Source organism: Dipodomys ordii, unplaced genomic scaffold (assembly GCF_000151885.1).
Source record: "Dipodomys ordii isolate 6190 unplaced genomic scaffold, Dord_2.0 Scaffold4, whole genome shotgun sequence".
Classification (NCBI taxonomy): Eukaryota; Metazoa; Chordata; class Mammalia; order Rodentia; family Heteromyidae; genus Dipodomys; species Dipodomys ordii.
The window spans coordinates 3358292-3384928 of record NW_012267220.1 but is presented as its reverse complement, the minus strand read 5'-3'; the positions used below and the strand labels follow the sequence as shown (position 1 = coordinate 3384928).

Sequence of the window (26637 nt, the reverse complement as noted above, 5' to 3'; positions counted from 1 at the left end):
ATTAATCCTGAATATAGCTACTCTAAAATAATAAAATGGTGCTGTTGAAAAGCTTCCAACACAACCACCTCTTCAAAAATGTGTGTGGACCAGGCGCTGGTGGCTCACATCTGTAATCCTAGCTACTCAGCAGACTGAGATCTGAGGATCACAGTTCAAAGTCTGCCCAGGCAGGAAAGTCTGTGAGACTCATCTCCAATTAACCACCAGAAAAAAATGGAAGTGGCCCTGTGGCTCAAAGTGGCAGAATGCTAGCCTTGATCAAAAAGAACTCAGGGACACTATTCAGACCCCAAATTCAAGCCCCATAACTGGCCAAAAAAAAGAAATATATGTGTGTGTGTGTGTGTGTGTGTGTGGACTTATAAACATCAAGAAGAGATCATGAAGGTAGATTATGCAAAAATCAAAGCCATAGTGTTGCTCACTGCGAAGTGTTGCTTCTTGCAATGTATGTCTTCTGTCCCTCCTCCCTAGCCACCTCAAGGAAGCAGGATAGAAGAGAAGTTTCATGGATCTATGTATGTATCACAAAATCCAACCTAAGGAACTGAGAAATCCAAAAGCGTAACATCTTTGGATGGGGTGCATTACACTAGAGAAGTCTAGAAACACTATAAACAGACGACCACAGCTTTACCAAATAGAAAATACTTTGAAAATGTTTTCCCAAGTGCTCTTCAGATTAACCAAAGTAATGTGTTTAAAACTTCTACATATTAGAGGAGAAAATTTATTTTCACCGTAAAGGTCTCACTGTAGCATATCTAAAGATGCCAAAAGAAGAACTATACAAGTTAGCAGGGTTTTTTTTTGTTTTTTACAAATATGAAAAAACTGGAAAAAAAAATTTAGCAAGACTAGCATGAAAAGAAATGGTAACTCTACATTGATGGCCAAGAGTTTGACACTATAAATTGATCTCTGTAAGAACAAAAAACTGACACCAAACAAGATGAACAAAATAAGAAGTAATGAAAACTTATAAATATGGCTATTTTTAGAAGCAGGTAAAGGAATATTTGGAAAACATGACATTGAAAATCAGCAGACCTGCTAGCATGCACACTAAGGTTCAGGGAACTAGCTGGTGTACTTACTGAGCCACTTACAATTATTTTTGAAAAATCTTGCAGAACTGAGGAGAGATCAGAACATTTTAAAAAGGCAAATACCAACTTTCAAAATAGAGCAGGTAGTGAATGCCTTGTAACTATCTTTTGTTCTGCGGCAATAATTCTTAGTAAAAATTTAGAGTATTTTGGGCAAAGCACTGTAACTTCTAAGGGGTAATAAAATAATGAGTAACATGCAGAACAGTTTTTTTTTAATTCATGCCATTTTTTTAATCCATTTCGCCTGACCAAATGTTACATGTCACATTACTCATTTTTTAATCAGATACTAGACACAATTATGTAGACAGAAGATTTCTCCAAATGGGCTGTGTCTTGGGGTAGATATTTTTACTGCGATGTCACCGAGGATTTTATTGGTGTGTTTTGATTTGCTTCCTTGTCTGAAACAAGGTGTTGCTGTGTAATCTAGGCTGTTCTGGAACCTGAGATCCTACTGCTTTGGCCTGCAAGTGTTGGGATTATTGTTGTATGCCATCACACCAAACTTATAGTCTATTTTAAGTTAAAATGATAAGAAAAGCAAATAACTAACAATGGCAAAAACTGCAGTTAGCTCTAATTTGAGAACTAATGTTAACCCTGGGCTAAAAAACAACAACAAACAACACCAATTTAGATGTGAAGCAATTAAACACGTGGACTCTGGAAATAAAAGGTGGGAGAACAGCAAATAAATGCACTGAGGTGAATGAATATCAAGACATACTTGAGTGGAAAAGATAAAATAAAACTAAAGGTGATATAAGGATAACGAATTCTTCTTAATCTAGCATTGCTCCACACATATGAGTTAAAAGGAATGGCATTAAAAAAAAAAAAGCTTAACACTATGGATCATTCTGTTTAGACTACACACAAAGTGGAACTTCAAGAGTTGGTCTATAAGATGCAAACAGAGTAGACAGAATTGCAAACAGGGGGACAGAAATGGTGGGTTATATTGTAAGAAAAATTAAATGAGTAAATCATGAATGACCACAATTAAAAACATGGAGAACTTATGCACAAGACAATGTGTACACTGGAGCTATGGGAAGACATCTGGGAAATCTAAGCTGGGTGGCCACATATGAAATGTGGGAAACCATCAAATAGTATTGGTGGATAGGAAACAGAGGAACTGAAGATGCTATCTTATCCTTAAATCTAATATGTAAGTCTATGAAACTACCAAGTTTTCAGATATATGACCACCTTGTTTACAGAGAAATCTTTCTGACAATCTGACTTCCCTCTTCTGACTATAGCTACTGCTTTCTACTATACCTAGAGCTTTAAGATTCAGAAGGGGAAAAACAAAACAAAACAGGTAATTTCTACTCCAAAAAGTGATATCATGCAGTATATAAAAATTAAATAACAATTCCCACCCTTAACCCATAAAATCAGTGAGAGGGACGGAATCAAACACTCTACAGTGCATTCTTAAGCATATTTTCTCTTGCAAACTACAACAATGAAACATGGGAAGTCAGATGATCAAAAATATTATCAGCTCACTGTAAGCCTCCAGAGAAGTTCTAACAAGTACGAACAATAGATCCTACTTTGGGAAGGTTCATGGGTGTCCTCAGTCGAGTTCGGACGCTTTTCATTAATATCCGCTGTTCTGTTGGTAGCAAATGATACTTCATAGCTTCAATGAGGTAATCTTTGCAAGCACTGCTATTCTTGACCAAAGTTTCCTCTTCAACCCTCTGCAAGAAAAGAGCAGACACAGCCCATGAGGGGCAGCTATTTCATGATAAAACTTCCAAAGAAACACAAGTTAAAAAAAAAAAAGGGAAAAAAAGCAGTAACTATCCTTTCTAGATCAGTCTCTGTATCTCTGCTCAAGTATCTGGTATACAGAGAAAAACAAGTAAGTAACAAAGACAGCTGCAATGAAAGTTATACACTCTTCAATGTCAGCTAAAGAAAATGATGAACTCTTTACATGTTTATATTCATCTTGGCCTGATCTTTAAACATCAAGTCAAATAGTTTTTTAAAAGAAAAAAAAATTAGGTGACAAGTTTTTCAAACAGGTTCAGCAGTATTAATAAGTTAATGATACTTTTTACAAACACAAGAGGTCAAATGAAATATCTGGAAAAAAAAACGTAAAAACAAAACAAAAATCCTCAGAAACATCACAAATAAATTTTGTCCTGGCTATGCTTAAAATCCTATACAGGATAGGGGTTTTGGGTTCTTTATTTTAATACCAGATGACCAAAATAGATCACATCAGATAACAAGGCTTCAGGGAACCCAAAATACACAGGTCCAATCTTTTAATAAAGAAATGTGTCTTTGGATGGTTTTAGTTACAAAAATAATGTTGTATGTTCCTAAAAGGATCGATAGTTTAAAAAAAGGATCGATAGTTAAAGAAAAATTTAAATACTTCAGGGACTAGTAAGAATCTTTTAGTCTTATTTATTTCAAATAACCTGTTTTCCTTCAGCTTAGAAACAAAGAAACCACATACATGTCACTGTGAAATTATGAAGTAGGATTAAATAGTATTTGGGTCATATCTCGAAATTCCATTCCTGCTGGGGAATCAGAAGAGGCTATCAAAAGAAAAGAGCAAAGAAGATGTAAAGCAGTAATACTGAGCCACAGGCACATTTATTCACATGTTCTTAAATTACGACCTCAAAAAGCTCTACTCTACTTGTTTATCCAAACCAGAGATGTTCTAAGAACAGGGAATGGTCTAAAAAAGGCAGCAGCTACCAAGATGGCATGCGCCTTTACTGTCCTCTTTCCTGTATTTCAGGGAACTTTATTCTGGAGTTCTTATCACTGTGGGGGCGGGAGGGACGGGACTAGTCATCATTAGGTCAATGACACGACACTACGCATACTCGTAAGTTTTGCATGTGCATGTACCTGAACTAAATACTCCCGGGGAAGCAAAGGTAACCGCACGTGTTCCATCAGCCGAGCCATAAACTCCTGCCTCACATCCTTGTCATGGTTCACCCAAGCTATGACAGCTTCAAACACCTTGGGAAAATATGGAGAAAGGAAGACTTGTACATACAAGGCATGTATATAAAATACTTTATTAGCATTCAGTAGGTCATTTCCACATATACATGAAATGTATCCCAATCAAACTCATTTTATACACATAATATTTGCATTTTATATACAACACTTGCAAAGACATCCGAGTTTATCCATGGTTCAAATTTTTTTTCAAAATCCTGATGTGCGATAAATGAACATATTCTTTCCACTTTTTTCTTTCGCCTTTTAATATATGGAATTTAGCAAGTACTTAAAAAGTACTCTTTCATTTGGTATTTACTAAGCATTTTATGAGGTATATTATCTAGGCTTCCTTGTCTTGAAGAGTAGCTATGATATGGTGACATATATCATATTTCACTAGTTGTAAGCTTACCAAATTAAATTAAGTTCTACTTACATAGATTTGAACCTCAAGTTCCTTTAGAACAAAGTACCCAAAATAAGTAAAGCAATATTATCCTGCAATGAAAATCACGTGCCACTACAAGTAACGTTTTACCTTTTTGGGGGGTTTATACCCAAATGTCAGACCACAGAATTATAAGGGCTAATAGAATAGGTTGATACCACTCAGACATATAATAGAATATACAATATCATGTTTTGAACTTTTTTACAAACTAAACAGGAAAAGCATACTATTCAAATGTACTTCTAAAACTAATAAGCTAATATGGAGACAGTGTTTTCCTATATAATCTCCTCTAGAATGATGAGTGAACTATCTGAGATTATCAGGTAACTGTAGAAAAATGTATGACCATATGCAAATGTTTGATTACTAGAAAATAGGTTATTTTGATACAATAAAAGAGCAGTACACATTATAATGAACATCCTTCTCAAATTCACTATCAACAGTATTTACTAAGTATTTCTATGTGTGAGGTGCTAGAAATAAAGAGAACAAGGTAGTTTATTTTCTGCTAATTCTATCTACAGCTTCTCAGTTTTCTCTTCTCCCTGGCCCTGCTTCTACCTTCCCTCACCACATTGTCTGGCCTACTGACATGACTTCAATATCCTCCTACCAGACCCTCACTCTATTTTACGCTCCTTATAACCACCATGCTATGGAAATTCGAGCAAGTTACAGAAAAGAAAGAGAAGAGAAAGGGATATGGAACCCCTCACCCCCAAAAGCAAGACAAGTCAAGAAAGAAGTACTCTAGGCACACAAGATACCACATAAAGAAGAAATGAAGCCTCCTGTCTACAGCTGCAGTAGAACCATGCAGGTATCTGCAGACATTTGGACCACCAGGCCGACACCTCAGACACTGGAGGTGGCCCTGTTGTGCCTTATATGAACTATAATAGACATAATAAGATGGCTACTGCTTATGCCACATTTGGGGAGGCTTGTCAGGCAGCAGCAATAAAGCAAAATGGCCCTCGTGATATTTCTTTAATGTAGGTTTCATGGTACTTTCTCTTGATAAAACCCCTGAGAGACTCTTCATCACTACAATAAAGTTAATGTTCTTTAACATAGCCAAGAAAATATGCCATCTTCTTATTTCATTTCCTATCACCCTCCTAAATGTATTCTAAACTCCAACTGAAATAAACTGCAATTATGAAATTATTCTGTTCATGACTGTTTGTATTTGTATATTCTATTCCATCCCCCTGGAATGTTCTTCTCATTCCCACCTATCCCTATTTCTCTGGCAAACTCAAACATGCCATTCTTGTTTTCTTTTTGGTATGGTATTTGGAATTGAGAATGAATTAAGGCCCTGTACTTGCTAGGCAAGTGCTCTGTGACAGAGATACATCTCCAGCTCCAAACCAAGCTGAATGCTAATCCTCATTCCCATCCCAAGAAAAATCAAATGTTCCATTGATATCCTGACAGCATTTATTTACTCCATTAGTTGCCTTATCAGTCTATACGTAAAGAAAACTATTTCATTTCACACGTTGGACTGAAATCAGTGTAAATGGCAGTATGTGTCTATTAAATGAGAACAGTAATACAATCCTCTGTATTTGTAGCATGCTAAGGTTATACACATCAGTTTTAAACGTCTTCTCCTATTGCAGGAGTATGATGTAAGTATATCTTTTTATCCCACGTGGGATGACTGTCCTGAGAGAGAAGAGTGCTTCTAACTTTAAATGCAAAATACATGAAAAGAAAAACTCCTTCCATTTCCTTTAAGCATGACGTTTTCAGAAGCTTTTCTGCCTCAACTCCCATGTGCCAACCAACCACAAGGCCCCCAAGGAAAAGAAACAAAGAATGGCTCACTAAAAGAAGCTTCTCTCTCCAGATTTACGAAAGGTGCCGCATCCAGAGGGAGGAGGGAGGGAGGGAGAGCAGGAAGATGTGCTGGTAAGGATGAGGTTTAAGTTGCAGGAAACCAAACTTAAGGAAGGAGACAATCAAGGGTGTTCAATCAAAAACTAGCCGAAACTCTGTCCCTGGGAAATTTCTTTCAATTCAAAACATGGTAAAATCACTTTAGTAGAAATACGGAGTTTGGACCACAATCCTTACAGTTATATGGCTGTACAAAGACACATTTTCCCCAAAAGGTAGTTATTTTAGATAGCTTAATGTGTTCAAGCTATTGCTGTGGGTATCAAGAGCAAAATTCTAATGTCCAATCATTTAGGGAAGCTTCTAAGAAGTGATTTGCATAGTGAAGTCAACAACTTCTATATCAAAGATTACTGGCTATCACTCCTCACCTACAGTAACAAATTTATTAAATAAAAAGAAATAAAGACAGGAAACTTTCTTATACTGGGTCACTATACATCAGGAAAAGAAAAATATACATACCTTCTCTTCTGAGGAAATGGTAAGTTTGTCACTTGAGATTAAGCTGCACACTTGCTCGATGCCAAGGTTGAGAAATTCTTCACTAACTACAACATCTGCAAAATGTTGCTCTGTTTGAGAATTAAAAGGGAAAGTTATTAACAAAGACGTTAACATTTCACACCATGTTTCTACTGTGGTTTTTTTCCCCGCTAGTTTTTTAAGACAGGGTTTCATTATTTAGCCCAGACTGCCTAGAACTCACAATGTCACCCGGGCTGGGCGTCAACTGGACAATCCTCCTGCGTCAGCCTCCCGAGTGCTAGGATTGCAACTTGTCCCGTTGTGCTTGGTTTAAGAAACGTTTCTTAACCTAACCCAAGAGTGGAAAAACCCAACCGCACTTCCTGTGGTAAGAACTAACCTCAACAAACCCAGAGATCCTTCAGGAAGTAATCTTGCTGGGTTTGGGGTTTGGTTCGTTTTTGTGGCAGCGTTGGGAGTTTGAACTCAGGGACTCACGCTTGCTGTACAGATCACCGCACGCCCAGCTGTCCTCTGTTTGCAATGCAGTGGAACGGCAGCACAGCTAGGAAGGCTGCCCTGAAGGAAACTCACTTTAGTGGAATCACCCCTGCTCTGTATGGCACGTTTTAGAGACCAAATATCAGTAGTAAAATGTGTACAACTGGGCTTGGAAGCGTGGTTCAGGTGGCAGGGCACCTGCCAATGAGTGTAAACACTGAGTCCTGATCTCAGATTAAAAAAATATGTTAAAATATATTAAATGAAAAAAAATTAATGAAATAATATTAATGAAAAAAAATATTTAAAAAATTTGGATCACATAAATCATAAAAGTATATGGTGTCACATAACCACACACTTGAATGTGTTACATAAAACATTAGAAGCCCACAGAACATCACAAAGTAGGGAAGAAAATTCTGCTTTATCTGAAAACCATACAAATGGTTTTTCTTTCTTGCGATTGTTTCCAACATATTTATAAGATGATTTCTTTGTTGCTTCGTATGTCCCTCCCTCATGGTATAACCCCTGTTTTCAATGTATTCGATGCTGGTATAATTTGGGGAGGGGAAGGGAAAAAAACAAATTGTTTAAATAGGGATAAAGGTGGACCCATTGCAACAATGAGATGTACAAGATGTTATGTTGAAAAATGAACTTTACAACTTTGGTGCGGGGGGGGGGGGGGGGGGGGGGGGGGGGAGATGTGGGGAGATGGGAAGGGTAAACAAAGGAGGAGGCAACAATGCTTGATAATAAATGTACTCATGGGTAACGGTATTTTCACAATAAAAAACATTAATAATAACAAAAAAGGAGGGAATGATCTAATGACTTAAAAAGCACACAGAATTCTATCTGGTAAAGAATATGAACTAAACAATTCAGTGCTATTATGTAATAGCTTATTGTGATTCCTAAATTCTACTAATAAGAATTCTAGGTTATCTTCTAGATTTTCTAGCTACATTCTAATACTTTTTTATAGTTGCTATTGCTGTTGGTTGTAGGGCTTGAATTCAGGGCCTGGACACTGTCCCTGAGCCTCTTTGTGCTCAAGGCTAACTCTACCACTTGAGCCACAGTGCCACTTCAGGTTTTTGAGTGGCCAACTTGAGGTAAGAGTCTCACAGGGACTTTCCTGCCTAGGTTGGCTTCAAACCATGATCCTCAGATCTCAGCCTCCTGAGTAGCTAGGAATAAGACATGAGCCACCAGCACCCGGCTCTAATAATATTTTTTTCTAATAATATTTTAACCAATATTTTCTATCCAGGCACCGTAGTTCACAACCTGCGATCCCAGCTACTCAGGAGGTTGAGATTTGAGGATCATGGTTTGAAAGCAGCTCAAGGAGAAAATTTTATGAGACACCATCTCCAATTAGCCACTAAAAAAACTGGATTGAAAGTGTGATTCAGGTGGCTGAGTGCTAGATGTGGCTGAAAAAGCCTAGTGAGAACACAAGGCACTAAATTCAAGCCCCAGTACTGCAACAGAAAATAAGGAATGAAGGACAGGGAGGGGGAGAGGAGGCAGCTAGTCACGCATAGTAAGACATGGGTAATCACAGTACTTGGGTGGCTGAAGCAGGAAAATTGTGAGTAACAAGTCTCCGATACATTTTAAGTCTAAATCAAAGAATTGACTAGGCTCCTTATATATCTAATAGGGGTAAATTTGTCTCCTCAATTATTTTGTCACAAGGATGATAAATGTACACAACAGCTATGGTCTAACCTGGGCAAGAAAAACTAAAACTTTCATCTCACATCTTCCTGGATAGTATTAAAAATATGGTATTATTATTGAATATACCCTAAACCAAATCCCAAGTATCTTTGGATTAGTTTGACCATTGCAAACCTAGTATTTGTCTAAAGTTCCTCCTGCTCCTTCACAGGATATAGTAAAACCTGGCAGCTACTACTCAAGGCAATATGTTATAAAAACAGAACATTCACGAAAATACCAGGCTGAAGAGTAGGTAAGACCCCTCAGAGTTTTCAGTCTGTTTCCTTGGCTCACATCTAGACTCACATCTACAATCTTGCTTTACTCACCACCTCTAGTTCTGTTGCCAACTCAACTATCGCTTCCAGTCCTTTTGCCCACATATTGCCAAATTCACTGCTTACAACACACAGCTTCATCTTGACATTGGTAATTTCCCATTAGTAGTTTACCACTGAATAAAGCTTAAGTAGCTATGTCAGTCTCTTTCCCTGAGCAAATTGTAGTAGTATCTGCAATGGGGCATAATTTCTAGACATATAGACTGTGCTACTGATATGTGCTATACATTATACATATACACGGCATATATAATATGTCATCTGCATATAAATTCTTCCGTATGTGTATGTATGTGTATAAGAATTTCCCTTTTCTGGGCTGGGAAGGTGGCTCAGTGGTAGAGCGCTTGCCTTGCATGCCTGAGGCCCTGGGTTCAGTTCCCCAGCACCACATAAGCAGGGGAAAAAAAGCCAGAAGTTGCTCTGTGGCTCAAGTGGTAGAGCGCTAGCCTTGAGCTGAAGAGCTGAGGGACAGCGCCCAGGCCCAGAGTTCAGGCCCCATGACCGGACCCAAAAACAAAACAAAACGAAATCAAAACAGATACTCACCCCAAGCAACCATTGCTAGTCTAAATAATAGAAGGGTAAACAAACAAAGGAAACTTTTTTGCAGAAAATATTTTAAGGATAACTATTACAGTGAATAAGATACAGTCTGAATACACTTAATTCAAATGTGTTTTTACTAAAACTGGATTATTTTAAACAGGGGTCTAGACATATTGAGACTCCTTGTTACCTTCTACCATAGGGGTTTGGGCACCCCTAACCTGTTGAGTTGTAAATAGCCAAGCAGAGATACAAATCCTCTGCAACTGCGACAGTTTAAGTTGACACAGGAAAGTCCCCAAGGTCCCAACAGTAGATTGTAACTGCCACCAGGCTTGTCTTCCAGAAAGATGATAAAAAAACAAAACAAAACCTGGAAACCTCCAATATATAGTTTTAATGTTTATAAACTCACACACAATCCCCAGCAACCTTTGGGAACTCACAACAACCTCTTCCCCACAGTGGTGGAGCTGTGGGGCCTGCAGAGCAGCACTGGCTCCCCCACCAGGCCGGATACAACAGCCGGGCATGGAAAACCTCAGGACAGGGTTGCCCACGGATGGGACCTCCTGGACCTCCTTTCCTACTCCACTGCAAAACATCTACATTGTACTGCTCTGGAGATTTTCAAGCTCTGAACTATTCTCATGGATGCAATAAAAGGTGTAAAAAATACATATATGTAAAGACACGAACACTTTCTCACACACCTATTCATTAGACAATCAGAAAGAAAAATACATAGAAAGTCAATATTTACAACAACAACAAAAAAAACTAGCTAATCTGTTATTCAGTCCCAACACCAACTTACAAATGCTTTTAAGTTCGGTATTTCATGAGTATGTTTCAATTTTGCAGTGCTACTATTCTAAGATTTTAAATGTATTGTGATAAAGACCAGATCCAGATCAGAATGTACCTTCCCCATGTGACGGAAGAATTGTACCCAAAGACAACAGTGAATAAGATCTTCTCCACTTGCCTGCGTAGGTGTTGGCTTTGTTCAGCAGGTCTGAGCATGCGTGCATGTCAGCGAAAGCCCGGATTCCTAAGCAGTTGACAGGGTGAAGCTGGGATTCTAGAAATTCACAGCAAGTCTTCTTCACATCCTGTAATTGTAACAGACCAGCTGCTGGGAGAAGTACCTGCAACATACAAGTGAATCTGCTTAGGCAGCTGGCTGGGAAAATGCTGTCTACTTACCTCTTCTCCTAGAGTACAAGAGGTCTACAGCTATGACCCACACTAAACCCAAATATCCTATAGGGAACAAGTGGAACAAACATTTGCGGGAAAAGATGATGACTCTTCATACTCTCCGTGGAATGTTTTAAGGGTGGCCTCTTCACAAGAACCAAAAAAAACTATCAGAGCTGGGCACTGGTGGCTTACACCTTTAATCCTAGCTACTAGGAAGGCTGAGATCTGAGGATCACAGTTTAAATCCAGCCCCAGGAAGGAAAGTCCATGAGACCCTTATCTACAATTAGCCACCTCAAAACTGGTAGTAGAGCTGTGGCTCAAAGTGGTAGAGCACTAGCCTTGAGTGAAAAAGCGCAGGGACAGAGTCCTGGCTGTGAGTTCAAGCACCATGACTGACTTAAAAAAAAAGTATCAGATCATATTACTACTGGTTCATTTGCTAAGTATGAGTTGCTATGTTCCTTTGAATTTTAACAACACAAATTAGGATGCTAGAGGGTGCTATGATTCAACAGAAACGGATTTGCTTCCTTGCTGCAGGGTGTTTGTCTGGTAGAAGGTCTATCCTCCCACTATCTGACTAATGCCACAAACTGCTTCCTTAAGGCAGGACAAGTCTAAATTCAACAGGGGTCTCTAACTACCTGCACTATCTCTAGAGTGCGATATATGTACTAAAAAGGAACACATAAAAGGTAAATACTTAATATCTTTAAATCTATATGAGTAACTCTAAGCAATTTTATAATTATAGGTTATTCTGTAGGATTTAACTAGTTTTGTCATAAATACTACATCCAATATCCTTTTCAACTAGGCCTGTAAGTTTAGTATGATCTCTGCAATGGTACCATCCTCATTACTTACTTTCATCCAATTAGGGAGGAAAACCTCATTTACAAAGTTATTGAATAGGTGCTACTTTTTATAAATAAAGGCAAAAAAATCAACTATTAGAAAAGCCAATTTTAGAAAAGATTACATCAGCATAAAAAAACAATTTTGCAAATTCCTTTAGGACTTATTTTCTATATACCATCTTGCAGCACAAAAAGAATAATTATGTAACATAATAGTTTATGAGTATCTTTTAGAATTGTCCCAAATCTGTATAATAAGATCTAAATTGAAAGAAGAAAGAGAGGACTACTAGATGTCCATGTGGCTCATGCCTGTAACCCAAGCTGCTCAGAAGGCTGAGATCTTCGGATCCAGGTTCCAGGCAAGTCCAAGCAGGAAAGTCCATGAGACTGTTATCTTCAATTAACCACCAAAAAGGCAGAAGTAGAACTGTGGTTTAAGTGGTAAATGCTAACCATGAGCAAAAAAGTTCAAGGACAGTACCCAGTTCCGGTGTCAGTCCTGGGGCCTGAAAGCATAGAAGCTTTCATTCTGGAATTCAGAGGATGTATATGTGTCTATATATATATATATATATATATATATATACATACACACACACACACACACACACACACACATATATGTGTGTGTGTGTGTGTGTGGTGTACACATTATACACAACAGTACAGTCTTTAATTAGACTTTTTATGCTTTAGTACAACTCTATCATTCTCTGAAAAAAAAAAGGAAACAGCATCTAGAGATAATAATGTCTTTTCCTTCTGAATGTTAAGTAAAACAAAGTGTAAATAATGTGGTTACAGCCAAACCTTTTGCATAATATGTATGTTATGAGAATGAATCTCTATGGAAGGCTTTAATTTGCTGATAATTTTTGGAATGGAAGCTTCCCTGTGCTGGTATAATTGTGCTCCGAAGCAACGTAAAAGCATATTCCAATATGCTTAACAGTGCAGCCATTTAATTCAGCAAACATACACAGTCCAGAAAGTGGTCTTCAGCGTAATATTCATCCTGTGAAATTTCCACAAGCAGTAACAATCACCCATCTAATCAGCATTTTCCCATAGACAAACCAGCACCGTTGAATAGCATTCAAAGTACTTGAGAGCCCAGAAACACAGGGAGGAAAAAGTGACTGCACAGAAACAGGTCTGCTATCTGAAGCTGGTGGGAGTGCATACTGATCAATGTTCATGAAGACAACTGCTTACTTCAATCAAAATCTACAAATGCACATATATTCTGACTCAGCAATTAACTTATCAAGTCCAGATCTACCTTATCAGGATATGAAAATTCAATAAAATTATAAAATCACAGACCTAGAACACACCTAAGTCCTCAAGGGTAGAAGTATAAAAGTTATTTTAGGTTGGGTGTGGTGGCTTATACCTATGATATGAATTACTTGGAGGACAGAGATGAGAAGAATGGAAGTTTGAAATATGAGTGTGTGAGTGTGAGTGTGTGTGATGCCATCTCAACCAATAAAAGCTTGGAGTGGTGGTCCACACCTCATCCTGGCTACAGGAATGGAAGGCATGGATAGGAAGATCATGATCCAGGCTGGCACAGCACACATGAAAAGCCCTATTCAAAAGCTGCCTAAACTCCTGAGTGATGACACATGTGCCATATGAGTAGGAGACTTCCCTAATACCAGGGAACTATGGGTAATGTGTACATAAGGGATTCTCAATACCAATTTTGCAGCTTCTCTGTAGATCTTAAAACTACACTGGAATAAAATGTATATTTAAATTTTAAAAAATGCCTAAAGCAAAAAGGAGCTAAAGCAAAAGGGACTGAGGGAGGGCAAAGGGGCAAGTATCTGCCTAGCAAGTGTAAGGCCCAAAGTTCAAGCCTTAGTTCAGGAAAAAAAAAAAAAGTTTTAAGCTATTTCTCTTGTGAGACTAGAAAATTTACATATAATTTCTTTTTTTTCTCTTCTTTTTTTTGGGGGGAGGAGGGGGTCAGTCGTGGGGCTTGAATTTGGGGCCTGGGTGCTATCCCTCAGCTCTTCAGCTCAAGGCTAGTACTCTACCACTTGAGCCACAACACCACTTCCAGTTTACTGGAGATAAGAATCTCACAGACTTTCTTGCCCCAGCTGGCTTTGTACCATGATCCTCAGATCTCAGCCTCCTGAGTAGCTAGGATTACAGGTGTGAGCCACCGGTGCCCAGCTTTTTACATATAATTTCTTACAAATGGCAGTAATGAGTCAAATGTTTCTAGGCTTGGTAAATATTAATCACAAATATGAACTGAATATATAACAAGTTTATTAGCATTTTTCTTTTGTCAATAAAGCCTTTAAAACTGCCTCACTTCTGTGATGTAATTTTACTAGGACTGAACTGTAAGAGCTCATAATTATGCAATTAATTACATATATCTTCAAGAATAAATACTAATTGTCTCAACCTGCTAACATGACGTGACCATCCATCACACATAATAACAGGAAAGCAGCTAGGGCCACACCAACTTCCTCGCTTGCTTTATGCATTAAATAAACAGAATGAAATGTTCACCATTTCAGATGAACCAAATATTCCATCCAAACCCCTCACAGGCTGCCTGGGAGCTGTATGACTAGGGATCAAATGATGCCTCTTGATTGTCTGCTAAAGCAACCCAATTCAAGAGACATTAATCACATTTTCAAGTCATATATCCACTCATAAAGAGTGGAGATCCAATCAAACCAGCCACCTCTTTGGTCTATTATTCTAATTTCTTCACTAATCTCTAGGTAAACAAGGACAGTGCTTGCATAATTTCTAATTCTCCATTGTTCTCCTTTTCATCAGGTTAATAAAAACAATCACCATTTCAACAATACATTCTCACAGTCTGCTACTTAGTGAGTAATTGCTGGCTTAGGCACAGCCTAAGCACTTGTCAGCCAACAATACTTCATTATCCCCATTCTACACAAGTGAATACAGAGGTGTGAGTAAGCTGGGGAACCTGCCTAAGGTTATGTACCTGGCGTGAGGAGAGAGAGAGCCTACTATGTGAGCAACATTGACTACTTCAGACAATACACAGACATCCTTGTGGTCAAAGGCTAAAAATATAAATGAATAGAAATATATTTTAATAGTTACCTTCCATTTTATATAGTAATATAAAAATGTATGGAAAAATAAGTATATTCAATAATATAGGCATTCTTTCATAAGGAATTTCTGTAAGCAGAAATTCAGTGTAGAGAAAAATATTAAGCATTTCAATTTATTCACATCCTGACAGTGCCACACAAATGATTGAAATCTGGAAACCTCTGATTAAAACATCACTAAAAAAGAAGATCATGCAATTGTCACCTCATGGCTTATTTTCGACTAAAACAGATAAACTGTGTCATCAGTAATAAAATAGAAACCACCAACCAACGTACTCTTATTGTGCTTTTCTTTTTTTTTTGGGTCCAGTCATGAGGCCTGAACTTTAGGCCTGGGCGCTATCCCTCAGCTCTTCAGCTCAAGGCTAGCGCTCTACCACTTGAGCCACAGCGCCACTTCCGGCTTTTTTCTTTTTGCTTATGTGGTGCTGAGGAATCGAACCCAGGGCCTCTTGCATGCAAAGCAAGCACTCTACCACTGAGCCACCTTCCCAACCCCTTATTGTGCTTTTCTAAAACTACGCTGAACATTGACGCTAATTAAATAAATCTAGTTTAAAATACTATCATTCTGTAAAACAGAATTGGTTTTCATCTTTACAGATATGTTGATTTTCAACACATTCAGACAAATTAAAGGCTACATACTATATGCAGAAGATGCTTTCAGTAATAAACAAGGAGAGGGGACCACTGATTAGTAAAGACAAGCAGAATGCCAGACAAGGAAGACACACCAGCCAAACAATCAGCATCTGTGTGACACCCTTACACCAGCTGCACGTTTTAAAGTCAAATGCTTTCATCCTACTCCGTGTTGTTTGACAAGCCAAATTACACATAAGATGTTTCTCTTAGACAAGCACATTCCTTCTGGTTGGCTATTAGGATCTGTAGTTTATTTTCAACTTGGCACTTACTCCAGGAGTAGAAATCATTTGTGTAGGAAGTCTTTTAACTCCTGAGTCATTATCAATTGTTTATTAAAAAGAGATTAAGAGATCTAGCTGCTCCATACATAATACGTCCAGATGTCTAAGAAAACATGCAGACGTGAAACACATCACTCCTTCACTGTTAACTTCATTTTAAGTGTATTGCTGAGAAGTGGATTTTTATCAGTCATAGAAAACATGCAAACGTGAAACACATCACTCCTTCACTGTTAACTTCATTTTAAGTGTATTGCTGAGAAGTGGATTTTTATCAGTCATTTTACATTTATATCAGAAGAATATGTTTATTTAAAGTGTCAAGAATGACCTGAAAACAAACAAGGAAGAAAACTGTCCAAAGGGAAGGGAATTTTTTTTTGTCAGTTGTGGGGCTTGAACTCAGGGCCTGAGCACTGTTCCTGAGCCTCTTTGTGCTCAAGGTTCTACCCACTTAAGTCACAGTACCACTTCGGGGTTTTTGAGTGGCTAATTGGAGATAAGAGTCTCATGAAGACCTTTCAGTCTGGGCTGGCTTTGAACTGCAATCCTCAGATCTCAGCCTCCTATTGAATAGCTAGGGTTACAGGTGGGAGCCACTGGTGCCCAGCTATGCTTTTTTTTTGGGGGGGGGGTGGGTTCGGTCATGGGGCTTGAACTCTGGGCTTTGGCACTGTCCACAGCGCCACTTCCAGCTATTTCTGCTTATGTGGTGCTGAGGAATCGAACCCAGGGCCTCATGTATGCAAGGCAAGCATTCTACCACTGAGCCACCTTCCCAGCCCCTATGCTATTTTTTTTGGGGGGGGGGTTCAGTTGTGGGGCCTAAACTCTGGGCCTAAGTGCTGTCCCTCAGCTCTTCAGCTCAAAGCTAGCATTCTACCACTTGAGCCACAACGCCACTTCCGGCTTTTTTTCCCCTGCTTATGTGGTGCTGAGGAATCGAACCCAGGGCCTCATGCACGCAAGGCAAGCGCTCTACCACTGAGCCACCTTCTCAGACCCATATGCTATTATTTTTAACCCAAGGTTTCTCTTTAAACTGCAGCTCCTTTCACCATGGCTCAAGTTGATAAGACAACATTTACCTTGCAGCAGAGTTGTTGGAAAAATTGAATAAGCTATACAACCATCTAACCATGATTAGGTCCATGGCTCCTAACCATGTGAGCATCAACAGTTCTAAGTCAAGACTTTTTTTCTTGGACTGAATTAAACACTCAATCCCATGACAATGGAATATTAAGACTATTTCTCTTCCCTCACAATATCCTGTTCCATATCACTCATATTAAGGTAGCTTTCTCTTTAGATAATATTACAAATATTAAGATGTAATCAGGTAACTTACAAAAGCAACATAATAAAGCAGCATAATAAAGATAAGAAAAGAACCTCATGCTTCATTAATTATCAAATATAAATAGGGCTGGGAATGTGGCTTAGTAGAATGCTTGCTTACCATGTATGAAGCCGTGGGTTCGATTCCTCAGTACCTCATAAACAGAATAAGCCAGGATGCTAATCCTCAAGTATAGAGTGCTAGTCTAGCAAAAGAAACTCAGGAACAGTGTCCAGGCCCTGAGTTCAATCCCCAGGACTGGAAAGTAATAAATTTTTAATAATATATGGTATAAATATATGTAAATTAGAATAAGAAAGCAGTTTATGACTACTGAAACAACAATTTTTATAAACAATATACATTCAGGTCAAGATTTGGTCATTGTTGATCTCTAGCACTTTTTTCTGGATGGTGGTATTGGAGGGGGGTATGTATGTTAAAATATGACAAATCAAACACTTAAAATATAGACTATGCAAAGTACAGCACACTGAAGAAAAAAAACTTAAAACCCACACTAAGGGCTGTAGATGAGCTTAGTGGTAAAACACTTGCCTAGCACTCATGAGGACCCAGGTTCAATACCTGCAACACACACACACACACACATACACACACACACACACACACACAAAAGAACCCAGGTTCAATACCTGCAAAACAAACACACACACATACACAGACATACAGACACACACAGACACACAGACACAGACACACACACAGACACACACACTCCACTGGCAATATGTTCAAGAGTTTGAGGGCAGCCTGGATTATATAGCAAAATATGTCTCACTATCTCAAAAAACAAACAAAAATCTCCACCCTACTCAGACATTAACCAGAAATCAATTGATTTATGTGTGTTGGTACCAAGACTTGAACTCAGAATCTACTTTTTCTTTCACAAGGCTGGCACTTTATCACTTAAGCCACATCTCCAATTCTAGCCTTTTGATGGTTAACTTAAAGTAAGAGTCTCATAAACTTTCCTGCCCAGGATGGCTTCAAACCTCAATCCTTAGATCTCAGTCCCCTAAGTAGCTAGGATAACAGGTATGAGCCACTTTTTGTGGATCTTTAATTCCCATGTTATGTAATACTAAAATAAGCCCTTTAAAATAAATCAATTTCAGGGCTGGGAAGGTAGTGGTAGAGGGCTTGCCTTGCATGCATGAAGCCCTGGATTCGATTCCTCAGTACCACATAAGCAGAAAAAAAAAAAAGCCAGAAGTGGAGATGTGGCTCAAGTGGTGGAGTGCTGGCCTTGAGCTGAAGAGCTGAGGGACAGCGCCCAGACCCAGAGTTCAGGCCCCATGACCAGACACCCAAAAAAATAATAATATAATAATAATAAAATAAATCAAGTTCATTTATAAGCCCTGAAACTGTCATAATAAAGCACATTAAAAAGTTATTAAAAAGTAAACTATTAAACAGTTTTTAAAATGGAAAAATAAAGAATACGAAATGAAAAACACATAACAAAAAGTTAAGCTCAATATGGTAGCACTTAATGTAGCACATGAATACAATCTCAGTTACTCAGAAGGATATAGCAAGAGGACCACAAATTCAAAAAAGAAAACAAAATAAAAATATTCACTAATATTGTGAACACGTTAGTGATACAGTTATACTCATTTTCACAGGAAACAGTTTTCACATATTGTGGCTATCCAAGTAAAGGCAAAACTGTATATAAACCAGATTATCAAAAGCCTAGCAATTTTACTAGACTAACTCTGTGATGAAGACATGAAGTTTCAAGATATAGAACTTTAAAAAAACTGTATCCAGGCCTGGTACTGGTGGCTCAAGCCTGTGATCCTAGTTACTCTGGAGGTTCAGATCTGGGGATGGCAGTTCAAAGCCAGTCCAGGCAGGAAAGTCCTTAAGACTCTTATCTCCAATTAACCCTCAGAAAACCAAATGTAGTGCTTTAGCTCAAAGTGGTAGAACACTAGCCTGAGCAAAAGAGCTCAAGGTCAGCATATCCAGGCCCTGAGTTCAAGGACTTTTTGACCTGGGCTCTTCAAACTATGATCTCAGAGCTCTTCCTCAAGAGTAGCTAGGATTAAGTCAGCCACACCCAACATTAAGATAAATAGTTTTTTTTGTTTTTGTTTTGTTTTGCCAGTCCTGTTTGAACTAAGGGTCTGGGCACTGTCCCTGAGCTACTTTTGCTCAAGACTAGCACTCTACCACTTGAGCCATAGCACTACTTCTTGATTTTTCTGTTTATATGGTACTGAAGAATCAAATCCAGGGCTTCATGCATACTAGGCAAGCACTCTACCATTAAACCACATTCCCAGCCCAGATAAATGCTTCTATATACCACAGATGAATCTCAAAATGAGCCTATTTTCAAAAATCATATATTTTAACGATACAAATCTAACAGATCACTTAATTACTAATGCTACTCAAGTACCTACCTTTGTCTCAAACAAGTGCTTAAACTCTTCAAGTCTGATACTTACATCTCTTTATAAGATGATATTGTCATAAGGACCCTATGTTTCCTACTAAGTAGCTGACCACAACTGACTTCCACACTAAATTTTAAAAACAAAGCTTAAAAAAAATCTTTTCTAGGGCTGGGAAGTTGGCTTAGTGGTAGAGCGCTTGCCTTGCATGCAAGAGGCCCTGGGTTCAATTCCTCAGCACCACATAAGCAAAAAGAAAAAAGCTGGAAGTGGTGCTGTGGCTCAAGTGGTAGAGCGCTAGCCTTGAGCTGAAGAGCTGAGGGACAGCGCCCAGGCCCAGAGTTCAGGCCCCATGACTGGACCCCCCACATACACACCAAAAAGAGATATGCTTAAAATCAATGGTAAATTCAAGAGTTGATCTCATAATTCTAATATGATAATTAGTCAGGGTCTACTGGCTTGAATCTTTGTAGCAGAGGACCAGTCGAAGTGCTTACTATTATTTTCTAAATTGTTCAACAGCAATTTAAATATGCAACACTATGCACTTGATTTAAATGATTTTATGCTAAGAGACCAGAGTAGATGTTTTTGTTCACCTTGAATATAAGCATCACTCAAGTGTTAACTCTTCTCATTCTTGGGCAACTTTTAACTATATTATCTCACCAAGATGACCAAAAAGCAACACTGGAGGAGCAGATCCAGAACACAATAACTCAAAACATAATCAAGGCATTGGAGATACACAGCACTTGTTTTGAATACATGAGGCCAAAAATGTAATCCTTAACACTACAAAATTTTTTTAATCCAAGTTTAATCAAGTGTACGATTATAACCTCTTTCAGAACACTGTTGTTTGTAGTGTGCTCGTGTGTGTGTTTTGTTTGTGGTGGCAGTCCTAGGGCTTGAACTCAGGGCCTGGGCACTGTCCTTGCTTTTTTGCTCAAGGCTTGCACTCTACCACTTGAGCCACAGCTCCTCTTCCAGAGCCCACTTTAGAAATTCACTTGTGATAAGAGTTTCACAGATTTTCCTGCTTGTCTCCTAAGTAGCTAGTATTACAGGCATGAGCCACCAATGCCAAATAATACTGTTCTTAATATAAAATACCAGGCCTCTGCTCTCTGATTGAGAATCACCATATCAATGAGCCACTACAACTAGAAGAGCTGGCTACATCCTCATGTGCTTGGGAGCAAAACCAGACAACTACTGGAGTGTTAAAAAGGAAATGGGGGGAGGGTAGGAAAGGGGAGGCAGTGGTGTATCTGAAGGACAACTTTTTTTTGGTCAGTCCTGGGGCTTGAACTCTGGTCCTGGGTGCTGTCCCTCAGCAATTCAGCTCAAGGCGAGGGCTCTACTACTTGAGCCACAGCACCACTTAAAGTTTTCTGGTGGTTAATTGGAGATAAGAGTCTCACAGACTTTCCTGCCAGGGATGGCTTTGAACTGTGATCCTCAGATCTCAGCAGCCTCCTGAGTAGCTAGAATTACAAGCATGAGCCACTGGCACCCAGCTGAAGAACAACTATTTGTCAGAATTTCTTCCACCCTAACATCATGTTATATGGAGAGACATAGGACTTCATGGTTCAAAATCACTTGAAATAGTTTTTTCACTAATTGTTCAGTAGGGTTCTCCCTCCTCGCCCTTCTGAACTAAGCACCTTCCCAATGAATGCACAGTCACTCGATGATCCTCTGATTACAACAAAATCTGCCATCTAGGTACCTAGATTCCAGAATAATGCACACAAGAAAATAAACCTGTGTGTACATGTGTGGCAAAAAAAAAAATGTGTTTCACATTTCTAGACCATGTGGCTATTCATTTCTACACAATGCCAACTCACATGCCAACTTGGACTAGTTGAAGCTATTTCTCAGGAGTCTGATCACTGCTAAAGGAGCTGACAAAGTAGTTTCTAGACCTTCATACTAGATAGGCAAGCCAACAGGATACAAATCCCAATCAAAGTGTACATTCTATATTAGGCTCTCTACCTTGCTCATTTTTTCTAGCACAGAGCCAAGTGGTTGGCAGATATGCCCATCAATGTCTGTTTAATTGATAGAGTAACTTCCTTATATATCCATTTTTAAAACAATATCCACTGGATTAATATCAATGTGTATGTGTATACAACAGAATAGAAATATACAGCACAAGGACTCTTACCATCCTCTACTTAACCTACGTACCTGATTAACAACTCTTCTCATGACTTCAGTTACATGTACCCTGTAATGTGCTTGCACGCTTGTGTTCCTCCAGCTGAACTACAGTTTACTAACTCACAGGTTTGACCTGTTTATGACAACTATGCTTGTTATGGAAATTACACAGTTTAAATAATTATGTAGCAGCCAATGAAAAGTGAATGTAAATTCTTTCTTTGAAAATTATGTTGATTGCTTTAGTGAGACTAGATCATTTGTGACTGCAAAAAAGATTCAAAGAAGACGTGGGAGGAATTAAAGAGAAATTATATAATTCAAAAAAGCCTCTGCACCAAGATTCCTTGTCAAGAAATTCACTTTAAAAAAAGGAAGACTGAAAGATTAAGGCTGATGAATTTCTATAGTGGGTTTTGTTCAAGAAAGAATATATGGGTGGGGCTAGGATGTAGCACAGTGGCAAAGCGGCTTACTCAACCTAAGCTGAGGTGGGTTTGATCCTCAGTACCAAGAAAGAAAAGACAAGAGAATACAGTTAAAAAAGAAAAAAGAAAATATGAGTGTCTAATCCACTGGTCATACTTAGTTTTAGAGCAAAAGACTGATATATAATTGTACATTTATAACTCTCAGATTGAAATAGACAGGATACACGTGAATTCCTCTTTGATGACTTCTCTAGAATAATAGTCTTGTTGGGATAACTTAACCAAAACTTTTCTCAACCATGCCAACAAGCCAAGCACCATGTAAGCCCCTTTGCCCTTCATGAAGCAATGCCACAAGAGTAAAATGCCACACAACACACTTTTAGCACTTCAAAAACAACCTTCCCTATACAAACAAAATGGACCCACTACATTTTGCTCCCTAGTGTACTGAGATTCTGCTAAATACTGTTTATTACCAATAATTGATTTTAAGTATCTCTTGAAAAATTCATTAAAATTCTGTCCCATCTGTAAAGAAATATTTCTTTCTCAAGTAATTCCTTTTTTATGCAACACCTAAATTTCATGAACTGATTTAAACTCATTCACCCTAAATTCTCAAATATTTCTTAAATCCTTCTGAGGTGCTCAAAATTCCAATACAGACTGAACCTTCTGATGAACATTCATGAATTGAGAAATAAATGCATTACCAGTAGTGGCACTGTTTATTAATATGAATTTAGAAATTCATGTTATTAATAAATTCACTGCTTATTAACATTCTCAGCTTTGTCTCTCATGCTTACATCAAGTGAAAAGCTTACCTATTTTATGCAAGCCAAAAAAAATACTTAAAGATCAGAGACCAAAATAACAAAACTGCAAATCTAGCAATGAGGTAAATGCTGTAAAAGAAAATTATGATTAAATAAAATTTTAGGGATTGGAGGCATAGTTCAGGTGATAGAGTGTCTGCCAGTGAAAGTAAAGCATCAGATAGGAGATGGAATTTAGAAAAAAAAATTAATATGCTTCTTTAATCCAATAATTCTTTAAAGTTTTTCTACAGGGAATGATGCTTTTGAATGTATAAAATCTCTTTGTGTTACCAGTTAAGACTAACCTAGGGGCTGGGAAGGTGGCTCAGTGGTAGAGCGCTTGCCTTGCATCCTGAGGCCCTGGGTTCGATTCCTCAGCACCACATAAGCAAAAAGAAAAAAGCCGGAAGTGGCGCTGTGGCTCAAGTGGTAGAGCGCTAGCCTTGAGCTGAAGAGCTGAGGGACAGCGCCCAGGCCCAGAGTTCAGGCCCCACGACCGGACAAAAAAAAAAAAAAAAACACTAACCTAATAGCTGCTGTGTCATTTTAAACAAATTCTTTAATCTTTTCCCAACCTGTTTTTTCAATGGTAAAATAAGCTAATATCTGTATTACATTACATGGTGGTGCAAATACCAAATTATGTGTGTATAGATACAATGGCTAGCACACAGTTGGAGGTCTACCCATTGGAAAGTGTTTTTAATACATATTCACACACACATATATAGTCACATTTTTATATATAAAGCCAAGTACTATAATTGAGTCTCTGAGCAGTCTAGAGACTGAGGCAGGAGAACTCTGACTTTGAGGACAGCCTGGGCTGGGCCACTGCCTTTACAAACGAATTTCCAAAAGAAAACCAATCTTTGATTTTTATCTTGCGAGGAGGGAGCAATGTCTTGCCACACAGCTCAGAGTGCCTGGAACTCACTGTCACACTCTGTCTCCCAAGTATTCTTAGCAATGAGGAAAAGACAGACGAGGTTCAATGATTCTCTGAAGTGTGTCAAACTTAGTATGTAGGTGCTTCTATTCCCTATCCTTCGGTAAGGGAATGACATTCTCAAAAGGATGGACGGCCATTTATTGTCTCTATTCCCCAGACCTAAAAAGTGTATCAAGTTTGCTTCAGAAAAAAATCTGAAATAGCTCTTCGGCTTACGCAATGCAGTAATAATTGCTCCTTCTTAGGAATTAATTTACAAATTACTCATGCTCATTCTGACGCAAGTTAACAACACCTTCGCCTCAAAAAGTAATGACATGCTCTACATTCTTGAAATAAGGAAACTAGATGGTATCATGAGAAGAAACCAACTAGGAATCGGGGGAGGCAGAGCTAATTCTATTCTGTCCAACCAAATTGAAGACAGCTGGATCTCAGCACACTGTGGTGCTATGCTCTTACATGGAAACCCACTGTCCCAAAGACACTCACTACCCTAACCCTGAACTTCACCACTAAAACAGAAACTGACAAAAGGGAGGTCACCTAACAAAAGTTTTGATTCATTTTGCCAAGACTGTAAAGGCATAGGTATACACTAAGAATAATGCCAATGTCAAGTAGTGACTACTTAAAATGTCAGCTTAATATTAGTAAGAACACTGAACACTTCTATTGAACTGTTCCTATCCTTAAGGTATGCAGATAGCGCTGTCTAATATTTAGGTTGGGCATGGTGATTCATACTTGTAATCCAAACGCTCGGGAGGCTGAGATTAAAAGGTTCTTTTGCAGGCCCAGGCAAAAGTTCAAAAGCCCTCCATCTCAACAAATAAAAAGCTGGGCACAGTGGCAGGTACATGTTATTCCAGCTACACAGGAAGTATAAATAGGAGGATCATGGTCCAGGCCAGCCCAAGCAAAAGCAAAACCTATTCAAAAAATAACAAAAGCAAAAAGGGCTGGGAGCATGGATCCAGTGGTAGAATGCCTGTCTAACAAGTGCAAAGGCTTCTGAGGGAGAGGGAAAGAGGAAGGAAGGAAGGAAGGAAGGAAGGAAGGGAGGGAGAGAGAGAGAAGGAGAGAGAGAGAGGAGGGAGAGAGGGAGAGAGAAGGAGGGAGGGAGAGAAGGAGGGGAGGAAAGTTGGCTTGACAAAGTACCAATAAAAATAAAGAAACCAAAGGAAAAAGCATTGTAATTATGATGCAAAGTATATTTTTTAGTTTATTGAAAAATACCTGCTGGAAACAGGAGGTTTATTTTAACTGTCTCACCCTCCCTGCCCAACTGCCTTTTCCAAAACAAGTTATTTGGGACCTGGACTGTAAAATATGGCTTTATATACCAGGATACCCTTGTGCTAGAGATGTTCTTCCCCTACTGAAAGTACTATACAAAAGTTGAGAACAGGCAACTGTTAGGATGTTCCTATCAGAGCAAAATAATGTACAGAAAAGGCATTTATCATAGCAGAAGTTCTGAAGGGCTGTGACTAGTATTTCAGGACTAGATCCCAAAGTTATGAAAAGCAACATGAGGACTGGGAATGTGGCTTAGTGGTAGAGTGCTTGCCTAGCATGCTTGAAGCGCTGGGTTCAATTCCTCAGTGCCACATAAACAGAAAAAGCCAGAAGTGTTGCTGTGGCTCAAGTGGTAAAGCACTAGCCTTGAGCAAAAGAAGCTCAGAGACAGTGTCCAGACCCTGAGTTCAAGTCTCAGGACTGGGTGAAAAGAAAAGAAACATGAAAGGTGCTCTATTCCTAATAGGCCTGTGTTCTGACTGTGTTCACTGCCCAAAACAGATGTCAGGCCACACACACAGTTCAGTCTCATAGGCCTGAATCATCTCAACAAAGTCCCCCCATGTGACCAATTACACACATCAGTAATTCACTAGATGAAAGAAATCAGTAATTTATTTGATGATGGTAGGTATAATCGAATGTCAATGAAGCTAATGCACTAAAATTAATTTTTCAAGCGTAGCAGAAAGGAAACAAGATCAAATTTTTGTTGGAAAGAACACCCTAGAACCCTGAAATTAGTTTAAGTAGACAAGGAGGTCCAGAATGAGATGGCAGAGTCAATACCATTATTTCACTTCTCCCATGTAAACCGTGTTCATTTGGCAGATGATTAATGCAATATTTTATTTTATATATAATCCCAATTGACCAGGGTTTTTCAAGTGCTTTACCTCACAAACAAAATTTACAGGCAAAGTGTGAAA

At 38.6% G+C, this 26637-nt stretch overlaps 1 protein-coding gene across 1 annotated transcript in view; it reads right to left on the bottom strand.

The window, feature by feature from the left end:
- The window catches only part of Klhl2 (kelch-like family member 2), a 60323-nt gene that overhangs the window by 18062 nt on the left and 15624 nt on the right, over nt 1-26637 (bottom strand). Inside the window, exons 4-7 of the mRNA XM_013026111.1 lie at nt 11083-11245; nt 6961-7070; nt 4020-4136; nt 2687-2836 (exon numbers count right to left, since the gene is read on the bottom strand). Of these exons, the coding sequence (XP_012881565.1) occupies nt 2687-2836; nt 4020-4136; nt 6961-7070; nt 11083-11245 (540 nt within the window). The remainder of the gene's footprint in view (nt 1-2686; nt 2837-4019; nt 4137-6960; nt 7071-11082; nt 11246-26637) is intronic.